This window comes from Zonotrichia albicollis, chromosome 22, assembly GCF_047830755.1.
Source record: "Zonotrichia albicollis isolate bZonAlb1 chromosome 22, bZonAlb1.hap1, whole genome shotgun sequence".
In the NCBI taxonomy this organism is placed as follows: domain Eukaryota; kingdom Metazoa; phylum Chordata; class Aves; order Passeriformes; family Passerellidae; genus Zonotrichia; species Zonotrichia albicollis.
In genome coordinates, this window is record NC_133840.1 from 10428207 (window position 1) to 10446157 (window position 17951).

At 46.6% G+C, this 17951-nt stretch overlaps 1 protein-coding gene across 1 annotated transcript in view; it reads left to right on the top strand.

The window, feature by feature from the left end:
• The window catches only part of GALNT17 (polypeptide N-acetylgalactosaminyltransferase 17), a 237154-nt gene that overhangs the window by 206951 nt on the left and 12252 nt on the right, over window positions 1-17951 (top strand). The window contains exons 7-8 of the mRNA XM_074557284.1: window positions 12535-12720; window positions 16654-16791. Of these exons, the coding sequence (XP_074413385.1) occupies window positions 12535-12720; window positions 16654-16791 (324 nt within the window). The remainder of the gene's footprint in view (window positions 1-12534; window positions 12721-16653; window positions 16792-17951) is intronic.

Sequence of the window (17951 nt, forward strand, 5' to 3'; positions counted from 1 at the left end):
GGGCATGTCCTGTCCTTCTTCTCCTTCTTCTCATCCTCCATCTTCTGCTGTGATGGGATCTTGGTTTGGAAAGACAGGAGTCTGCTAAGGAAGGTAGGAGCCTCCCCTGAAATGGAGAATGTAAACTCCCTCCCTCCCAATTGCTATAAATTTTAAATTAAGGGGCTCTCAGGCAAAAATATGGGAGCAGGAAATAACAGTTCTTAAATAGGGAAAGGAAAAAATAAAAGGATAAAATAAACACTGCAGTACACTAGAACAACACTGACAGAGTCAGAACCCAACCGGACACCCTGTGGGTCAGGGTGTTGGCAGCAGTCCCATTGGAATTGTGGCTCAGCCCTCCTGCAGTGTCAGGGGTGGTTCTGCTGGAGCAGGGATCCTGTAGAGAAGGATGGATTCTTCCTCTGAAGATCCAGTGGGAGAAGAGGCAGCTGCTGTTCCTCTGGGGAATCCAGTGGAGAAGCCGTGCTGGTGTCTCAAAACTTCTGGATTATATCTGGGTAGGAATGCTTGGCTCCTCCCTCTGGGCTCACATCTCCCAATGGGATGCTGTAGTTCTTATCAGCCATGCAGTGACATTCAATAGCTGTTATCAGCAATGTCCCCTCCCTAGGGAGGTGTGAATGTGGTCACTCATAAAGAGAGATAAGGCAAACTGCCCACTTGACAAAAGACAATCTGCCATACAGATGGTAATGGAAAACATCTTGCCTTGCAATCTGGAACAGATGGTGGCACTTCTGGATTGGTTTAGAGTAGAGACAGACTGTCTAACATAGGTGACGGATATTGGAAAATTATTGTAAATAAAGTACACACAGTTCTTAGTATAAAAAGCCAACACCACCCCAAGGGCAGGGACTGTGCCACAACCCGACCTGCTGGACAGATCTCAGCAGGTCAGAGAGAGAATGGAATAGATAAGAGAAAATAAACAACCTTGAAAAGCAGAGCTGAGGAATCTCTACTCCTTCTGCGGGCATGGGGCTGGGAAAAAAAGAGACTTTAACACCTTGGGAGCCATTTCAGCAACACAAAACCCAAGAGCAGAGTATTTAAAAACACTCTGCTCCTCTTTTTTAAAAAAAATTAACTTCTGGGAGCACTAAAAGGACAAAGCTGCAGTGGCTGTGGGTGCTGTGGCTGCAGAATTTCAGGTATCACTCCTGGTGCCCAGGCAAAGGAAATGCAGCTTTCCCAGCCAAGGGCATGTGGGCATTTGTCATTCCAGAGGATCATTAAGGATAAGCCTTAAGGAATCCTGACAGGCGGTAAAAGGATGCTGGGCTTTGGGATTGCCATCTTGGAAATGCCACTTCTCGTAAAGTTTCTGATGGATCTTACCAAATTCCTTTTGGTCACACAAGGGCCTGAACTGTGCCTGAGGTCTCAGAACAAAGGTTGGTGACAAGCTGGAGGCTTTTAAAGCTCAGGCTCTACTTTTACTGATCAAAGACTTTCAATAAAGCTCTGCCAGAGGAGCTGAATGGGGAGAGCTGAGCAGCCCAGGCACTGTCCAGAGTGAGGGAAAACCCTTAAGGAGTCCTGACAGGCAATAAAAGGATGCTGGGCTTTGGGATTGGCATCTCTGAAATGCGGCTCCCACCAAGCTTCTGATGGATCTTATCAGGTGATGAGGCCAGATCAATCCCTTTTGCAGCCAGGTTAGAGCAGGTTGGGCTGCATTTGTTGGAGAAGCACAGCAGAGATTTTTCCCTGGAAAAGCCTGCAGGTGAGCAAAGTCCCTGCAGTGGGTGGGAATGCTCCTCCTGGAGAATCCCTGCTCTGCATGGATGGGAATGCTGCTTCATTCTGACCACTCAGTGTGTCAGATGTTTAACTGTTCATGTTGCTTGAGGAAGAAATGTGGTTATTAGCCATTATTACTGCAGGTTAGGGGTTGTGGAATGCCTCTGATTCCACTCTCCTTTGGCTTTTTAGATGCCATTACAAAAGGAATTAAATTAGGGAAGGTTGGACATTGGGACACTGGGCAATTTGGACATTTCTGTTATTGGTTTGGCACAAGATAGAGAGGAACCTGTCCAAACTGTATCATCCATTAGGATAAAACAGAATAAAAGGAGAGCCAAAGAAGAAAAATAATTAAGTTTTTAATATTTGTTCTAACCCTGTCGTCCAAGTTCCATTCTCTGCTGGAATGGATGTGGGCTGGGATGGGCAGGTCCATTTGAAAATCTTATTTTAGGGAGTTGGCCCATGGATACTGGGCCTGATCTGGCTGCTTCTGATCCTCCCTGAGAGGTTTTCTGTGATCTCAGGACAGAGGAAAGAAATCTACAGGTGCAGCAGTGAAATTCCCTGTCCTGTTCCAAGTGCAGGACGTGGAGTCTCCTTGAGTTCTCCCTGCAGGTGTCCAGGAGAATTCCCCACTTGTTCAGGGTGGAGCTGGGCAGGGATTTCACAGAATCACAAGGTTGGAAGAGACCTCAAAGATCATTGCGTCCATCCTGGCCAGGGATGTGCCACAGGGTTTGGTTCCTGGGCTTGGAAATGTTTCTGCATCCCCTGGCTCTGGGTGTGACCCTGCTGAGTCTCAGAGGTGGCGCAGTCACTGCTTTGGACCAACCCCATACCCCAGGCCAGATGTGATCTGTGAAAATCCAGATCTTCCTCTTCCTGGAATGCTCATCCACTGCAGAGATCAAGAGTTCCAGAGTTCCAAAGGCTCAAGAGATCAAGTGTTCCAGAGTTCCAGGGATCCCAAAAGCAGCTGATCTCCCTCCCCTTGTTCCCCTCTGTGTGTGGTTTCCCAGCTCCCCTTCATGTGACCCCAATGCTGAAGCTCTGCTGGGGTGGTGACAGGAGCCAGTGGCACTCCCAGAGCCTGGAGTGGCACTCCAGGGCTGATTTAGGATCCAACACCCATCTCTGTGTAAATATATCCATGAAAAATGCCAAAAGCATCCAGCCTGGTGGGTGTGAGGGTTATGGAATGGGATGGTCATCCACCAGCTGGTGATGGGTGATGTTTCTGATGGTCCCCAGGATGAGGTGAGAGATGAGGAATCTGACTCCATGTTCTCAGAAGGCATATTATATTATATTATATTATATTATATTATATTATATTATATTATATTATATTATATTACATTACATTACATTACATTACATTACATTACATTACATTACATTACATTACATTATACAATATTATGTTATGTTATTTTATGTCATGTCATGTCATATCATATTCTATTAATTGTTCCACAATAGCACCAAACCTCTCTGGAGCTCTGTGCTCTGCAGGGATGTGCTCTCAACCAGATGGGGGCTCAGGAGGCATAAACATACTAAATAAATGATATATACTATATATACTACTATATATAGTAGTATATATAGTATATATCATTTATTTATATATTTAGTATATATAGTATGTATCATTTATTTATATCATTTATGGGAGCAGGAATTATAATACATATATATACTATATATAACTATATATTATATATATTACTATATACTAAATAAACTCAGATACTAAAACGATACTAGAGAAAGAGAAGGATACAGACAGAAGGCTTAACAAGAATGATCATGAAAAATTCTGACTCCTCAGAGCCTTGACACAGTTGGCTGTGATTGCTCATCAAGTAAAAACAACTCACATGAAACCAATGAAACAATCACCTGTTGGTAAACAATGTCCAAACCACATTCCAAAGCAGCAAACACAGGAGAAGAAATCAGATAATTATTGTTTTCATTTTTCTCTGAGCTCTCAGCTTCCCAGGAGAAGAATCCTGGCAAAGGGATTTTTCAGAAAATATGACAGTGACATTCTGGGAGGACATCCCCCTTGCTGCATTCCTTGTGCCAGGGAAGCAAAGGGAGCACAGGGGTTTGGGGAGCAGCTTCTCCATCCCATTCCTGCTTGGGGCCTCCTCCACTGGTGTCCTTGGGGACGTGGATGGACATGGCCAGGTAGGAACAGGAGCGATGGGAATGTGGGAATGTGCCTGTGCATGTTGTTTGTTCCCACAAAAGCAATAATTTGGAGAGATAAAGTCTCTCAGAACTTCACAGGAGAAATTATTCTTTCTTTGCCTTTTCTGCTGTTTCTGGGTTTGATTGTTCAGCCCTTTGTGCTGGTACATTCTGAATTATCCCAGCTGCCCTGTAATTGTGTTTTCCCCCTAACTTTGGAAGTTACTTTTCAAAGGAGAGAGGGGAGCAAAGATAAGGCAAAGCTGCTAAATGGGAAATCTATGGCTAATTAAGGCAGGGGTTGCTTAGAAATGAAGTTATTAGCTGAAAAGCCTGGAGTGGGTGGATTGAAAGTTAGGGAAGAGTTTTCCCCCATTTCCTTCTGTCACAATGCATTGAGAGATTCAAAGTTCCCCTTGCAGACATGTCCTGACACCATTAGATGTTGTCTCTTTGCATTAACTGCAGAGCTCGAGCTGGTGGATTTCAGTCTGAACAGTTAAAATTTGGCCAAGCTCTGAGCACATAAATGCAGGTTTCCATGGGAGCTGCCAGTGCTCCTCACGGATGACACACCATGCTCCAGCCAGGCCACCATGGCCAGCACCCAGCATGGTCACTGTCCCCACTGTCCTCTGGGCCTCCCCACCCTCACAACCAGGAATTCTTTCTCAACACCCCATCCATCCCTGCCCTCTGGCAGTGGGAGCCATTCCCTGTGTCCTGTCCCTCCATCCCTTGTCCCCAGTCCCTCTGCAGCTCTCCTGGAGCCTCTTCACTGCTCACACTGCAGAGTGAGAGCAGTCCCTGCCCCCTGTGTGTCAGGGAGGTGTCCCAGCCCCATCCATGGGGGCTCAGCCCTCCTGCAGTGCCAGCTGTGGCTCTGCTGCAGCAGGGATCCTGCACAAGGGGGGAGTTTTCCTCTGCAGCTCCAGGGCTGCTGCAGATGGGCCTGGGCTCCCTCTGGCCATGCAGGGCAGCAGAAAGCTGCTCCTCTGGCAATGCAGGGGGCAAAGGCTGCTGTGCTGGGCCAGGCTCAGATTGGATCCAGGTAGGAATGCTTGGCTCCTCCCCTGGGCGGAGCATCTCCCCATGGGATGCTGGGATTGGATCAGCCCTGCAGGGACACTCAGTGGCCATGGACAGCAGAGATCTCCTGGAGGGAGGGTTGGCTGTGGGAGAGATAAAGAAAAAACTGCCCCAAGGACAACAGAGAACTGCCCCAGCTCTGACAGATGGGGATAGAACACACATCCAGCCACATCTTGCAACCAAAGACAAAACTCCTTTCAGGTAGAAAACAGGAAGCTCTCCCTGAGGCTCCTTCTCTCATGTGCCAGAGCTCCTGGGAAGCAGACTGAGCAGTGCAGTGTCAGCTGTGCTTGGACATTTCCCTCCCCAAGATAAATCACTGCTTTTCCATGCTGAATCCTTATCACTGTCATATTTTCCTTGGAGAAGAATTACAAGTGTATTCCCCAGCAGCTTTCTGCAAAACACATCAAAGATCTCTGGGTGATGGATTTGTTTTCTGTTTGTTTCTCTGGGATTCCTTCACTAGAGTGTGGTGTTAACTGGTTATTTATAAACCCCAGCATTTCCCATGGTTTGATTCCTCCTGTGTGTGGATTGATGGAGATGTTTTTGACTCACCCTCATTTTCTGAGGGGACTGGGTCTATTTTTAGCTCTCTATCACTTCATGAATGAGTGGCAATTTAATTGTTGTGTGGGAATGGGAATGGCAGACAACAGGGAAAACTGGAGCCTTACCCTGCTGAGTTCCTGTACCCTGAGCCTCTGAGCATGGCTCTGTGTGAGAGGGACAATTTCCAAGGGATCACAGGGAATGGCTCCCACTGCCAGAGGGCAGGGATGGATGGGATATTGGGAATCAGGAATTGTTCCCTGTGAGGGTGGGCAGGCCCTGGCACAGGGTGCCCAGAGCAGCTGGGGCTGCCCCTGGATCCCTGGCAGTGCCCAAGGCCAGGCTGGACAGGGCTGGGAGCACCTGGGACAGTAGGAGGTGTCCCTGCCATGGCTGGGGTGGCACTGGATGGGCTTTGAGGTCCCTTGTAACCCAAACCATTCTGGGATTATGTGATTCCATGAAAAATCTGTGGAAAACACGTTCACTCTCCTGTGAACATGTAAAAAGTTTGATAAAGGACAATGGGAGACAAGGACCATAGAGCAACGGTTATTATGGCCAGGTGCATCTTGGCACTCAGCCAAGAGCATCCCCTGTTACCTTTGGGGATACCCCTTAAATACCTGTTAATTACATCTGCTCATTGCATATTCATAGACCCTTTTGCACAGTAAACTTTTCCCCAAACTAGTTTCCATATTCCAATAACTGTTTAGCCTGGCTCCTCCTTGGGTTCGCCTTTTTAGAACATGTGTATTCCTTGGTTGTGGTTTTAGTCCTTTTTTATCATCACCTTCAGCTTTGGCCCTAGCCCACACTGTCTTCAGCCAGTGAGTGCTGCTGGTTGGCAGATCTGTACAGGTGTCCCCATCCTGTGTTCCTCACCCTGTGTTCACTGGGTGTTATCCCATCCCAGCAGGCATTTTAACACAAGCACACTGATATCTGCTATTGCACTACCAGGTCTAAGCTTAAATAACAACAGAAATAAAAGCTGTATCTTCATAACAAAATTACTTTAACATCACACATATAGAATCCATTTTAACACTTGTGAAAAGCCAATATTATAATGTGTATCCATAACAAATCCAGTGGCATTCCTTAGCAGGAACATTCTCTGTGTGTTTAAGGGCTTTGCTGGGGTCAGTGGCTGCTCAGCTGGGACACCAATGTCCCCAAGGACCCTCCTGCCCCAGGCTGGGTGCCATGGGGTGAAGTCAGGGCTGGCACATCAGGGCAGTGCCTGCCCTCCTGCTGCGAGTTGGGATGCACTGAGCCCTTCTGGCTGTGTTCTGTGGGCAGCAGAGAAGGAATTCTGTGCCCTTGAATTGTGCTAAGGGCTGAGGTCTCACTCTGAGCTTGTGGGGCAGGCGCAGCTCCACAGCCATGGGGGATTCCCTCGGGCTGAGCTCCCTGTGCAGCCCTTCACCTGCATTTTGGGGACAGCAGGGGCAGAAATTCCCTGTGGGGCCACGTGGGAACAAACAGCTCCTGATCCTGTACAGATTCCAGTGTGACTTGCCCATTCCTGTGCCAGGGTCTCCAGCTGGTCAGAGTGACCCTGAGAAAGGTTAGAAAGTCTCTTTTCCCAGCCCAGGGATGGAAGAAGGAGTCAGAACTCTTAATTTCTCCATCTCAAGGTTGTTTATTGTATCTTATCTATAAAATTCTTTCTCCTGCCCTGACAAGGTCCATCCAGCAGGACAGTTCCAGGCACTCTGCCTGCCCCAGGGCAGTGTTATGTCTTTATACTAAAAACTACGTGTACAATGTTTACAATTACTTCCCAATACCTATCACCTACATTAGACAGTGAGCTTCCAATCTGTAAGTGCCACCATCACAGCAGAAGATGGAGGCCAAAGAGAAGAAGGAGAAAGGCTGGACATGCCCGTTTCCCTCCATCTTGCCTCCTGAGCCCACATACCAAAACCCCCAAAATCTACTTTTCCACCCTGTGATAACTTCACTGTTATTCTGCCTCAACTGTTGTGGCTTGCAGATCTTCATCTAAGGTTGGTAATTTGCTCCATGGGTCATAATCAAACCCACAGGTGCATCTTGGGCTCTGTGCCAGGGTCTCTGAGCCCCCTGGCAGGGTCCTGGCTGTCCTGGACAGCCAGAGGGATGTGCTGGGTTCCCACATTCCTGGGTCACAGCTCTCTTTGCTCCTGTTGTTCCCAGCAGAAATATTTATAAATACTTTATAAAAACGAGAGTTTTAAAAATTTATAGTGGCAGTTCAGGCTCTGTTTAGGAGGTAGATGTATGGTCTTTCCTTGGATAATTCCTGAATTAAGTTTGTATTGATCTCTCTGGGCCAGGCTGTGGATGTGCCCTTTGCTCAGTGCCCAGCTCTTTGCCTCACCCAGGTTATCCCAATGTGGCGATTTCCAGGTGGTTTGTACAGATATTCCTGAAATCTGAGGAAGCTGACATGAATTATTTAACTGAAGCTCAGAAGGGTAACAGTGGAATGGTGTGACTCAGGTTGGGCTGCTGGAAAATCACGTTAATTATTATTTTAGTAGTTTCAAAAGAATTATTCTGATTTTAAATCAGGACAATACCCAACAAATCCCAAAAAGTACAAAACCAGGAGATGCTGGGGATCACTTTGGACTGGAAGATTTATTCAGTGTAGTGGTTGAGCCCAGCAGCCTTGGGAGCACCTAAGGGAAGAGCTCCTTCCTCTGTTTCACCAAGATGTTGAGAAATTAAAGAACTGAGCAGGCGAGAAACACAGGCAGTTTCTGCCTTAGGAATATTCCTTTAAAAATATATCTGTTTTTCTGTGGGGTTGCCTGGTTCAGCTCTGATTTGCTTTGCCTGTGGCCTGTGGCAAACCTTGAGTGGAACTTGTTGAGTTGGCTGGGGTGGGAGGAGGAGGGGAGGGACAGGGAGGGACAGGCAGGTCCCTGGGTGAGACACCAGCTCTGAGTCCTCTCTGGGGCATGAAATTGTCTTTAAAGTGTTCTGAAAGGTCAAATGACAGAGCAGGAGTACAATGGGATTTCTTCTGCATGTTTATGCAGCAGCTGATTCAACAGGCTCAGTGTGAAAAATGCCAATCACTTATTTTTAATTTTTTAAAAGTTTAATGATAATAAAATGGTTATAAAAATAGTGATATAATTAGAGTAATAAAAATTCAGACAATTTGGATTAGGACAATATGAGACAATAAAAACAAAGAGTTATGGACAGTCCGGGTACCTATTTCTGGGCAAAATAAGCCCGAAAAGGGACCCACATTAACAAAGGATTAACCCTTAAAAACAACAGCCTTTTGCATATTCATACACCTCATCCATGATGCATAAATTCCATTCAAGCACAGGATTCTGTCTGGGCAGCTTCTTCCTCTGAATCCTGACGGCATCTCCAGGGCTGAGCAAGGCAGGAAGAAGTTCATTTCTTCTGATAATGGAGCAATAAATTCTCTTTCTCTGAAAGATTTACGTGTGCTGTGGCTGCTATCTCATTCCAATCCTTTCTTTAAAAAAGTACCCTACATAGCATAGTTTCTATTTCAACATTATGTTAGAACCTGAAACTACATTTCACACACTACTTAAGAGAATTAATACAGCATTACTTTCTAACATAACACATATAATATTCATTTTAATATTTGAGAAAAGCCAATCATAAAATATGCATTTTTCATGCTCAGCTTTTTTGTTGTGCAGCAATCCAGGAGGGAACAGCCTGAGGAGCAGGGGTGTCCTGAGGGAAGGTTGTCCCCTGGCTGTGCCACCCCTCTCTGTGATATAAGGGTCTCCTTGAGCCAGGTCTTATAAGATTTTGGAGATATATATCACGCTCAAGACAGCTCAGCTACCTTAGAAGGCATAAAATCAGCAGGATGGCTTCTGTGGTAGTGTTGGAAACAGAAAAGTTTTAATAAAATGCAACATAACAAAACTCTTTACAGAGAAAAACCCAAGCCAGGTGCAAGAGGTTCTTGCTTTTGGTAAAACACCTCACAAAAGCAATTAGTTCATTTGTTCTCTTTTTCTAGTGAATTGCTCAGGTGGGACTTTTTGGCTCCTGTCCAATTAGCCATCCTTAAGTTTGAGGTGAAGTCCTCCACGCCCTATGAGGTGTCTTTTTACCCAATTGAGGAGAGAAACTCCTGGGCTTTTTTCCTTTTTAAGGAGACAAAGGATAGTTTGGTCACTCCACCAACAAGGAGCACGCTCCCACATCTCTGCTGTCCCCTGGGCCTGTGCCCACCCTGCAGGGGCCAAAGCCACCCCTGGGAGGTGACACCGGGCACTTCTCCAGGCTGGGGGCTCCTGGTGCTGCTGAAGGGGGAATCCAGCAGGCTCCATGAAAATTATGGCCCACAGGTGGGAGGAGAGGTGGTGAGCCTGGAAGGGATCCCAGAAACGCTGAGTGTTCCAATAATTGTGCAGAATGCTCATGCAGAGCAGCCTGCTTGGAATGGGGCTTTGGAGGGACTGCCCAGGGCCTGCAGTCCTGTCTGGAAGGTAAAAACTTCTTGCTGGTGACAAACAGGCAGGTATGGCAAGTCTCCCTGCAAATCCCCCGTGTGGGAGATCAAAAGAGGATCTCACAAGACTTTATTAACTTGTAAACTGTGATTTAAGGGAATTTGAAGCAGCACATGAAAGAATAATAATGAACAAACATTTTCAAGTGGCAAAAATCTGTCCCTGCCATATGTTTCACTGACTCATCCCTTCTGCAGAAGGGGATCTGGAATTGTTTGAGCTATTCCAGTCACTGATGCTTTTTATTTGGGGGGAAAATGCAGCACTGGATCCTTCACTGGCTGAGCAGAGACCTGATCCCTCTAAAGCTTTGGGCACAGGTTAATCCAAGGGTGGTTTGGCTTGGAAAGGACATAAAGATCCTGCACTTCCAACCCCACAAATGCCCCTGTGTGTGTCAGTGCTGGGCAGAGGCCGCACCTGGCCGTGGGCTCTGCTGCCAGGATGAGACAGGAGATAATGTGGAGAGCTCAGAACTCCTTTCTCCCCCTGCCATGGTGTCCTAGGGTGACGTTGTGATGCTTCTGTCCCCATTTGTGTGTTCTATTTATTATGTTCTGTGCCTTCAAGACTGGTTCTGAGGAGCGAATGTTTTGTTTTGTTTTTGTGAAAAATGCCAGTCACTTGTTATTAAAATTTTAAACATTTAATTGTAATAAAATGGTTATAAAAATAGTGATATAATTAGAGTAATAAAAATTTGAACAATTGAGATTAGGACAATATGAGACAATACGAACAAAGAGTTATGGGCAGTCTGGCTACCTCTTTCTGGGCAAAATAAGCCCGAAAAAGGACCCACATTAACAAAGGATTAACCCTTAAAAGCAACAGCCTGTTGCATATTCATTCACCTCATCCATGATGCATAAATTCTATTCAGACACAGGATTCTGTCTGGGCAGTGTCAGCTTCTTCCTCTGAATCCTGACACCATCCTCAGGGCTGAGTGATGCTGGAAGAAGTTAATTTCTTCTGATAATGGAGCAATAAATTCTCTTTCTCTGAAAAATTCAGGTGTCCTGTGGCTGCTATCTGGTGCAAGTACCTCATTCCTCTCTTTAAAAAATATCCCACATACATAGTTCCTATTTTAACTACAAAAGTTACCTTTTAACTACAAAACTACATTTACCATACTATTAAAATGTTAATACAGCACTACTAACCAATACAAAAAATTACATACAGTAAATATCTATGTGGAGCCATCTAATATGCACTTTTCACAGTTTTGCTATCAGTCGCTCCCCCACGGCTGGCGGAACACACAGACAGGGTAGTACATGGTGCTGCTTTTGTTTTTGCTCTTGCTTCTGCTTTGCTCCTGCTTTTTTGCTTCTGCTCATTAGCTAGTTTAGCTAAGCAGTCCAAATTTTCCCTGGACTGTTTTTCCTTTCCCTTTTTTTGGATCTACTGGGACCTGGGAACACCGAGAGTTTGCACCTTATGACTGCAGCAGCTGCCCCAGCACAGGAGGGACTGAGAACAGAGCGACCACCCCCCAGAGAGACTTTCTGATTTTGTCATCTTTGTCAGAGCAGTGACAGAGTGTTGTTCTCAGAATCTCTGCTGCTCAGAGTGACTCTGAGATATGTACAAGCTTCTTTTTCCCAGCCCAGCTGTCAATGAAGGAGTCAGGATTCTTCTGTTCTCATTCTCTAGATTGTTTATTGTTTCTTATCTATACCATTCTTTCTCCAACCCACTACAAGTCTGTCCAACAGGTCGGGTTGAGGTACACTGGCCACCTCAGAAGCCGTGTTATCTTTTTATACTAAAAACTACGTGTACAATATTTACTATAACTTCCCAATACCTATCACCTATGTTAGACAGTGAGCTTCTACTCTAAACCAATCCAGAAGTGTCACCATCACAGCAGAAAATGGAGACCAAGAAGAAGAAGGAGAAAGGCTGGACATGCCCAGATTCCTCCATCTTGCCCCCTGAACTCCTATTCTAAAAACCCAAAAAAATCTATTTTTTTACCCTGTGATAAACTATTATTCTACTTAAACTCTCTTGACTTGTAATTCTTCATATAAAGCTTGACAATTTTTTTCCATGGGTCAAGGTCAAAGGCACAAGGATCTCGGGCTCTGTGCCAAGGTCTCTGAGCCCCCTTGGCAGGGTCTCGAGTCCTCCAGGGTTGTCAGAGGGATGTCCTGGGTTCTGACATCCGGTATTGTTCATTTTGTGTGCTGGGGTGTGCTGTGCCTGTTAAATAAAAGGTTCTTTCCACTTCTCTCCAAGGAATCCTTCCCAACCTGGGTGTGGGGAGGGGCTGTGTGGGTTTGCTTTCTGGAGAGGCCCCTTTGGACATTTTCTCCCAAATTTGCCCTAAACCAGGACACCTGAGTGCCTGTGCTGAGGGTCTGTGGTGGCTGTGTTGCAGGTGTGGCTGTGCGGGGGCAGCATGGAGGTGCTGCCCTGCTCCAGGGTGGCGCACATCGAGCGCAAGAAGAAGCCCTACAACAACAACATTGGCTTCTACACCAAGCGCAACGCGCTGCGCGTGGCCGAGGTCTGGATGGACGACTACAAGTGGCACGTCTACATCGCCTGGAACCTGCCCCTGGAGGTACAGCCTGCCCCTGAGGGCCCCTGTAAGAATTCCATTTGTGCCCCACATCGGGCGCCACCTGTAAGAATTCCATTTGTGCTGCATGTTGGGCGCCACCTGTAAGAATTCCGTGTGTCTCGGGCCATTGTGTGAGACCAGTCTGGCTAGCTCTGGACTCTGGACCACACGATCTTACAAAGTAAAAGACAAGAAGCGCTCTGCTCCACGTGGGGACGAGTGTCCTGTTTATTGGCTTGGGAATGGACACTTCTGGCTCCGGTGACCACCCAGATGTAAAAGAGGGCGTGACATCCTTGCAGTGGACTTTTATACCTGAGGGGATGGGGGCGGGGAAAGAGGACTGCAGCCAATGGGATACCATTGGGGAGGGGCAAGGGGAGGGATAACCAGGGACCAGACCACCAGGGGACACAGCAGAGGGGTGCATGAGGGAAAGACCGTGTGATGGGAGAGGGGAAATAACAATCTAGTGATATAACATACTCAGTACAAATTTCCAATCACCTAGTGCAAAACAATAACTAGATAAACTAGTGCAATACAACAGGGCCCTGCTGATTAAGCCTGAATTCTGGAGCAGTTTCTATCCCTAAGCTCAGCTCTAACCCCTGGGTGCCAGCCCCAGCAGAGCTCCCGCAGCTCTGAGGGAGAGGCTCTACGAGCTGCAGGGATTCCTGCTGTTCCCACAGCCTTTCCAGTGTGGTTCTAAGAATTACACCTGGACTGTGGTGTTTATCTCCCCCCTGAGTGTTTACCCAGCGTGAGGGGATGTCCTGACACTGCTCTGCACGTGGAATCTGTCTGCATTCAGATTATTGATGGCAGTCAGCACTGTGAGTGTGACGGTGTTCACAGGGGTCTGAGGATGAGGGAAGAGATGAGGATCTGACTCCATGTTTCAGAAGGCTTGATTTATTATTTTATGATATATATTATACTAAAACTATACTAAAAGAATAGACGAAAGGATTTCATCAGAAGGCTAGCTAAGAATAGAAAAGGAAAGAATTAATAACAAAGGCTTGTGTCTCAGACAGAGTGTCTGAGCCAGCTGGGCTGTGATTGGCCATTAATTAGAAACAACCACATGAGACCAATCCCAGATGCACCTGTTGCATTCCACAGCAGCAGATAATCAATGTTTACACTTTGTTCCTGAAACCTCTCAGCTTCTCAGGAGGAAAAAAATCCTATGGAAAGGATTTTCCATAAAATGTGTCTGTGACACTGTGAGTGCCTGAGGTTTATTCCTGTGTCCCTTCCAGCCCAGCTCAGGTTCCCAGCCCATGGACACTGATCCCTCCCAGAGCTCCCCAGGGACTGGGGTGTTTGTTTTCCCAGTGCTGGAAAGTTTAAAGGTAAAGGATTGGAGGTTGGTAGCTCACAGAAGGCATTCCCTTGCTCTTAAACCTTCTCCTTAAAGAGCTTAGGTTTTTCCTTTGATTTCTGCCCAGAAATAATCAGGTTTTCTTGGATCTGACACATTAATTTTGATGCCATAATTTTGGTGCCATAATGTGCCATATGCCCCATAAATCCACATCACAGCTTGGTGAATCTTTGGGAAGCCACAAGGTGCCACCTGGTGAGCATGTCCAGGGACACATCCTGCACAGGGATCACTCCCTGCCCTTCTGGGAAAGCTGCACAGGCTCCGGGAGGGATTTCTGCATGTCCACGGCTGCTGCTGGGGCTCTGCCCTCCCTGTAGGCTGTGTCTGATCTTGGAAGCCAAGAGCATCTCCTGGTTCCTTGCTCCAACCCCTGGCAGGATCAATGCCCATTCCTGCACTGGCACTGCCAGGGAGAAGCAGGGAGGTGATGGGGAGGCAGCAGTGCCCCTGGGTCACAGATGGGATGAGCAGGTGAACAAGCACTGGGGGCTGCCCAGTTTCCCTGCGAGGTCAGATTGGTGCCACGAGTGTTCATCCACCCGTTGGTGCTAAAAATGAACACAAAATATTCCTCAAAGAGCTGCTGAGCCCTGGAGCTGCTGAGGGAGCACCCCCAGCTGGTGTCAGCTGCAGGTCTCTTGGAAAATATGAAAGCACAAAACCTGAGCTGCTGCTGCAGCTTGCTGAGCAAAGGGGCTGCTGGCACTGGGGGCACAACAGCCACAGCTTTGTGCTAAATTCCCTGGGAAACAGCCTGGGAAGGGCCAGGAGCTGCAGGTTTGTGGGCCTGGGGATGAGGGACAGGGCCAGGTGGTACAAAAATACCAGGAAATACAGGAATAGAAAAGGAAAAGGAAAAGGAAAAGGAAAAGGAAAAGGAAAAGGAAAAGGAAAAGGAAAAGGAAAAGGAAAAGGAAAAGAAGCTTTCCCAGGGAGCTGCAGGAGGGCTCTGGCTCTGACAGGCACCACTCCAGGGGGAGCTGCCTCCAGGACTGAAGGAATTTGAGGATCTTAAAAAGAGGCTTCAAGATCCAAATGCTCATGATCAGAAATCCTGATCATTGAGCTGATTCCCTTTTAGAGGCGAGGCATCATCCTCCTGCTCAGGAACAGATTGGGAGCATTGCAGAAAGGATTAAAATCCATCCTGTGGAGCTTGGAAAAGGCAGCATCACATGGATGAGCACTGGGGGTGGGAACAGGCCTGAGTGACCCAAAATCAACTTGAGATTTTTATGTAGGTATTCCCTATAGGTCTGGGCTCCCCAAAATGCATTTGAGTTTTTTATACTGGTCTTTTCCCAATCAAATCCAGATTTAATTTGAGGGAAGCCTTGTTGGGTGGGGGAGGTTTTAGAGATTATTTTGGGACGCCAAGGCAAAGCCCTGCCCTGGCCATCCCAGGTGCTGCCTGTCTGCTCTGAGCCCAACCTCCCCCACTCAGATCTCAGCCTGTCCTGCCTCCCTCCTCTGAATCATCTTTATTTTTACCTCTCAGCTACCAGGGGCACACTGCAACGGTGTCTCTTCTAAAGCAGAGTGAATAATTCATTAGGAGATCATTACAAGCATTGTAATGGAAAATTGCTTTCCCAGTTGTGTTTAATGATCTCTGGGAGAGACGAGAGCAGGAGCAGAGTGGGAGCCCAGGCAGTGAGGGAGAAGGGGCTGCTGTGCCTCCTTTGGCTTCCCTGCTGCACTGGCCCCAGATGCCAGGGTGGAACAGGGGGGAGCTCTCCAGCCCTGCTGGGTTATTGCTTAGGACCAGCTGTGTCTGCAGAGCACTGGGGCTCTCCAGGGAGAACATTCCACCCTGGAATTGCCCAAACTGCCAAGAGATTATGCTGAGATTCAGCCTCAGCTTTTCTTCTCATGCAATTTTTATTCTTTATTCTCAGCTGTCTGCCTTTGATATATTTGAATCTTAAACCTTTTTCTCTTTCTTTCATTCTTTTCCCATTTATTTTACACCTTTTACCCCTCCCTTCCTCTTGGCTGTGTCTCAGTGGGGTCAGGGAAGGGTTTGGTGCTCAGTGCCCAGCCAGGGTTTGCATTTCCATCTTTTAAATCCTGATATCCACTTGCTGCTAAACCTGTGCCTCAGAACCCAAACAGAAGGGGAAATCTTTTAAAAATACCTTGTTTAAAAATACAGATCCATCTTTATCAGATAGATCCAAACCCAGGAGAATTGGGAGAGGACTCCCCGGTCTCACTGCACTTCCCAACCTTTCTCCAAACCTTTTCTTCTCCCTTTGGCTCCTCTTTTGTAAATTATCCCTGAGGGCCTGTCCAGCATCAGCCCATGGCCATTGCAAGGGGCCTCAAAACCCAGCAGAGAATTTGGTGTCCCCCTCTGGAATCCACATCTTCCTTCTGATGGTTTCAGCCCCGGATATCCCAGAATTCCTGGAATTACTCAACCACAGGAAGTTCCCAGGCAGTTTGAAAAGAATCCCAAAGCTCAGGGAAATACTTTCATTGTAGTTTTTTTTGGAAGTGTGACCGTTCAGTGATGTCCTGTTGTTGTTTTTCAGAATCCAGGGATTGACATTGGGGATGTTTCTGAGAGGAAAGCCTTGAGGAAGAGCCTGAAGTGTAAAAATTTCCAGTGGTACCTGGACCATGTTTATCCAGAAATGAGGAGATACAACAACACCATTGCTTATGGAGAGGTAATTTAGTCCGTCAGCTCTGCTAATATTTACACTCCCTGATGAGAAACAGCCTCAAAGGAGAAGAGTCTGAATCAAAACTGACTTTTTCTGTATAATTATCTAAATTTGCATAAATCTGCTCCCAGTTTCTTCTAAAAACCAGTTTGGGGATTTGTTGCTGATCTTAAAGACTGTATAAAGTAAAAGATGTTAATACATAATTTAGTGAATTGACAGAAATTACCCATATTTCCCATTGACTCCATGGATTAAGCAGCTGTATTTGTATTTTTAATATACAGGCATCTTCTAAAACCCTGAGACTTGAACTCAGCCTCATTCCTGACAAGGTCTCTGGAGGATTCAGTGCCTTGTCACAGCAGCTTAAGGACAAGATAAAATAAGGGGACTTAATTCAATCTCTGCTGGCTTTGAAACCATTCTGGGGATATAGAAAGAGTCATTTATGGGAACTAATAACAAATACTCTGCTGCAATAGAATTGATGGAGTGGTGGCACTTGGAGCAGGCTCCTCAAAGCCTGGGCACCCCAGATGGGTTATTAATTTTTATTCATTTCGGGAAAGATTTGTTATCAAAGTTACTAAAGGCCTTCAAGCTAAAACCTCCCAAAAAATGTCTATTTTCATAGAAAATGAAATTTCAGAATGGTTTGGGGTGGAAAAAAGCCCAGCTGGAACAAGGATGTGATGATTCCAAAGTGATCCTTGTTCCAGTTGGGCTTTTTTCCCTGCCTTGTTAAGCACTCTGAGATTTCACTGAAATCTGAGGGGTTCTGCATTGATTTCTGGCAGCCTAAACCTGGGTGTGTCCCCACCCCCATGACCAAACACAGAGCCAGCTGTGACCAGGGATGCTGCTCCTTGGAATGGGATTATGACACAAAACCAGCATCCTTAGCCCTGGATTTAAAGAAAGGTTCAGTGCTCTGCAAGTTTTCCTTGCCTGATTATTCCTGGTGACACAGCAGTGAGAGCCAGAGAGGGCAGAGAGGGCTGAGCATCCATTTCCTGCTTCTCTCTGATCAGAGAGGGCCTTAAATCTGCCCCTTTTGCGCCTTAACTCTGCCCTTTTTGTGTCATAACTTTGAACTTTTCCTGCCATAATTCTGCCACTTTTGTCCCTTATCTCTCCCCTCTTTCTGCGATAATTCTGCC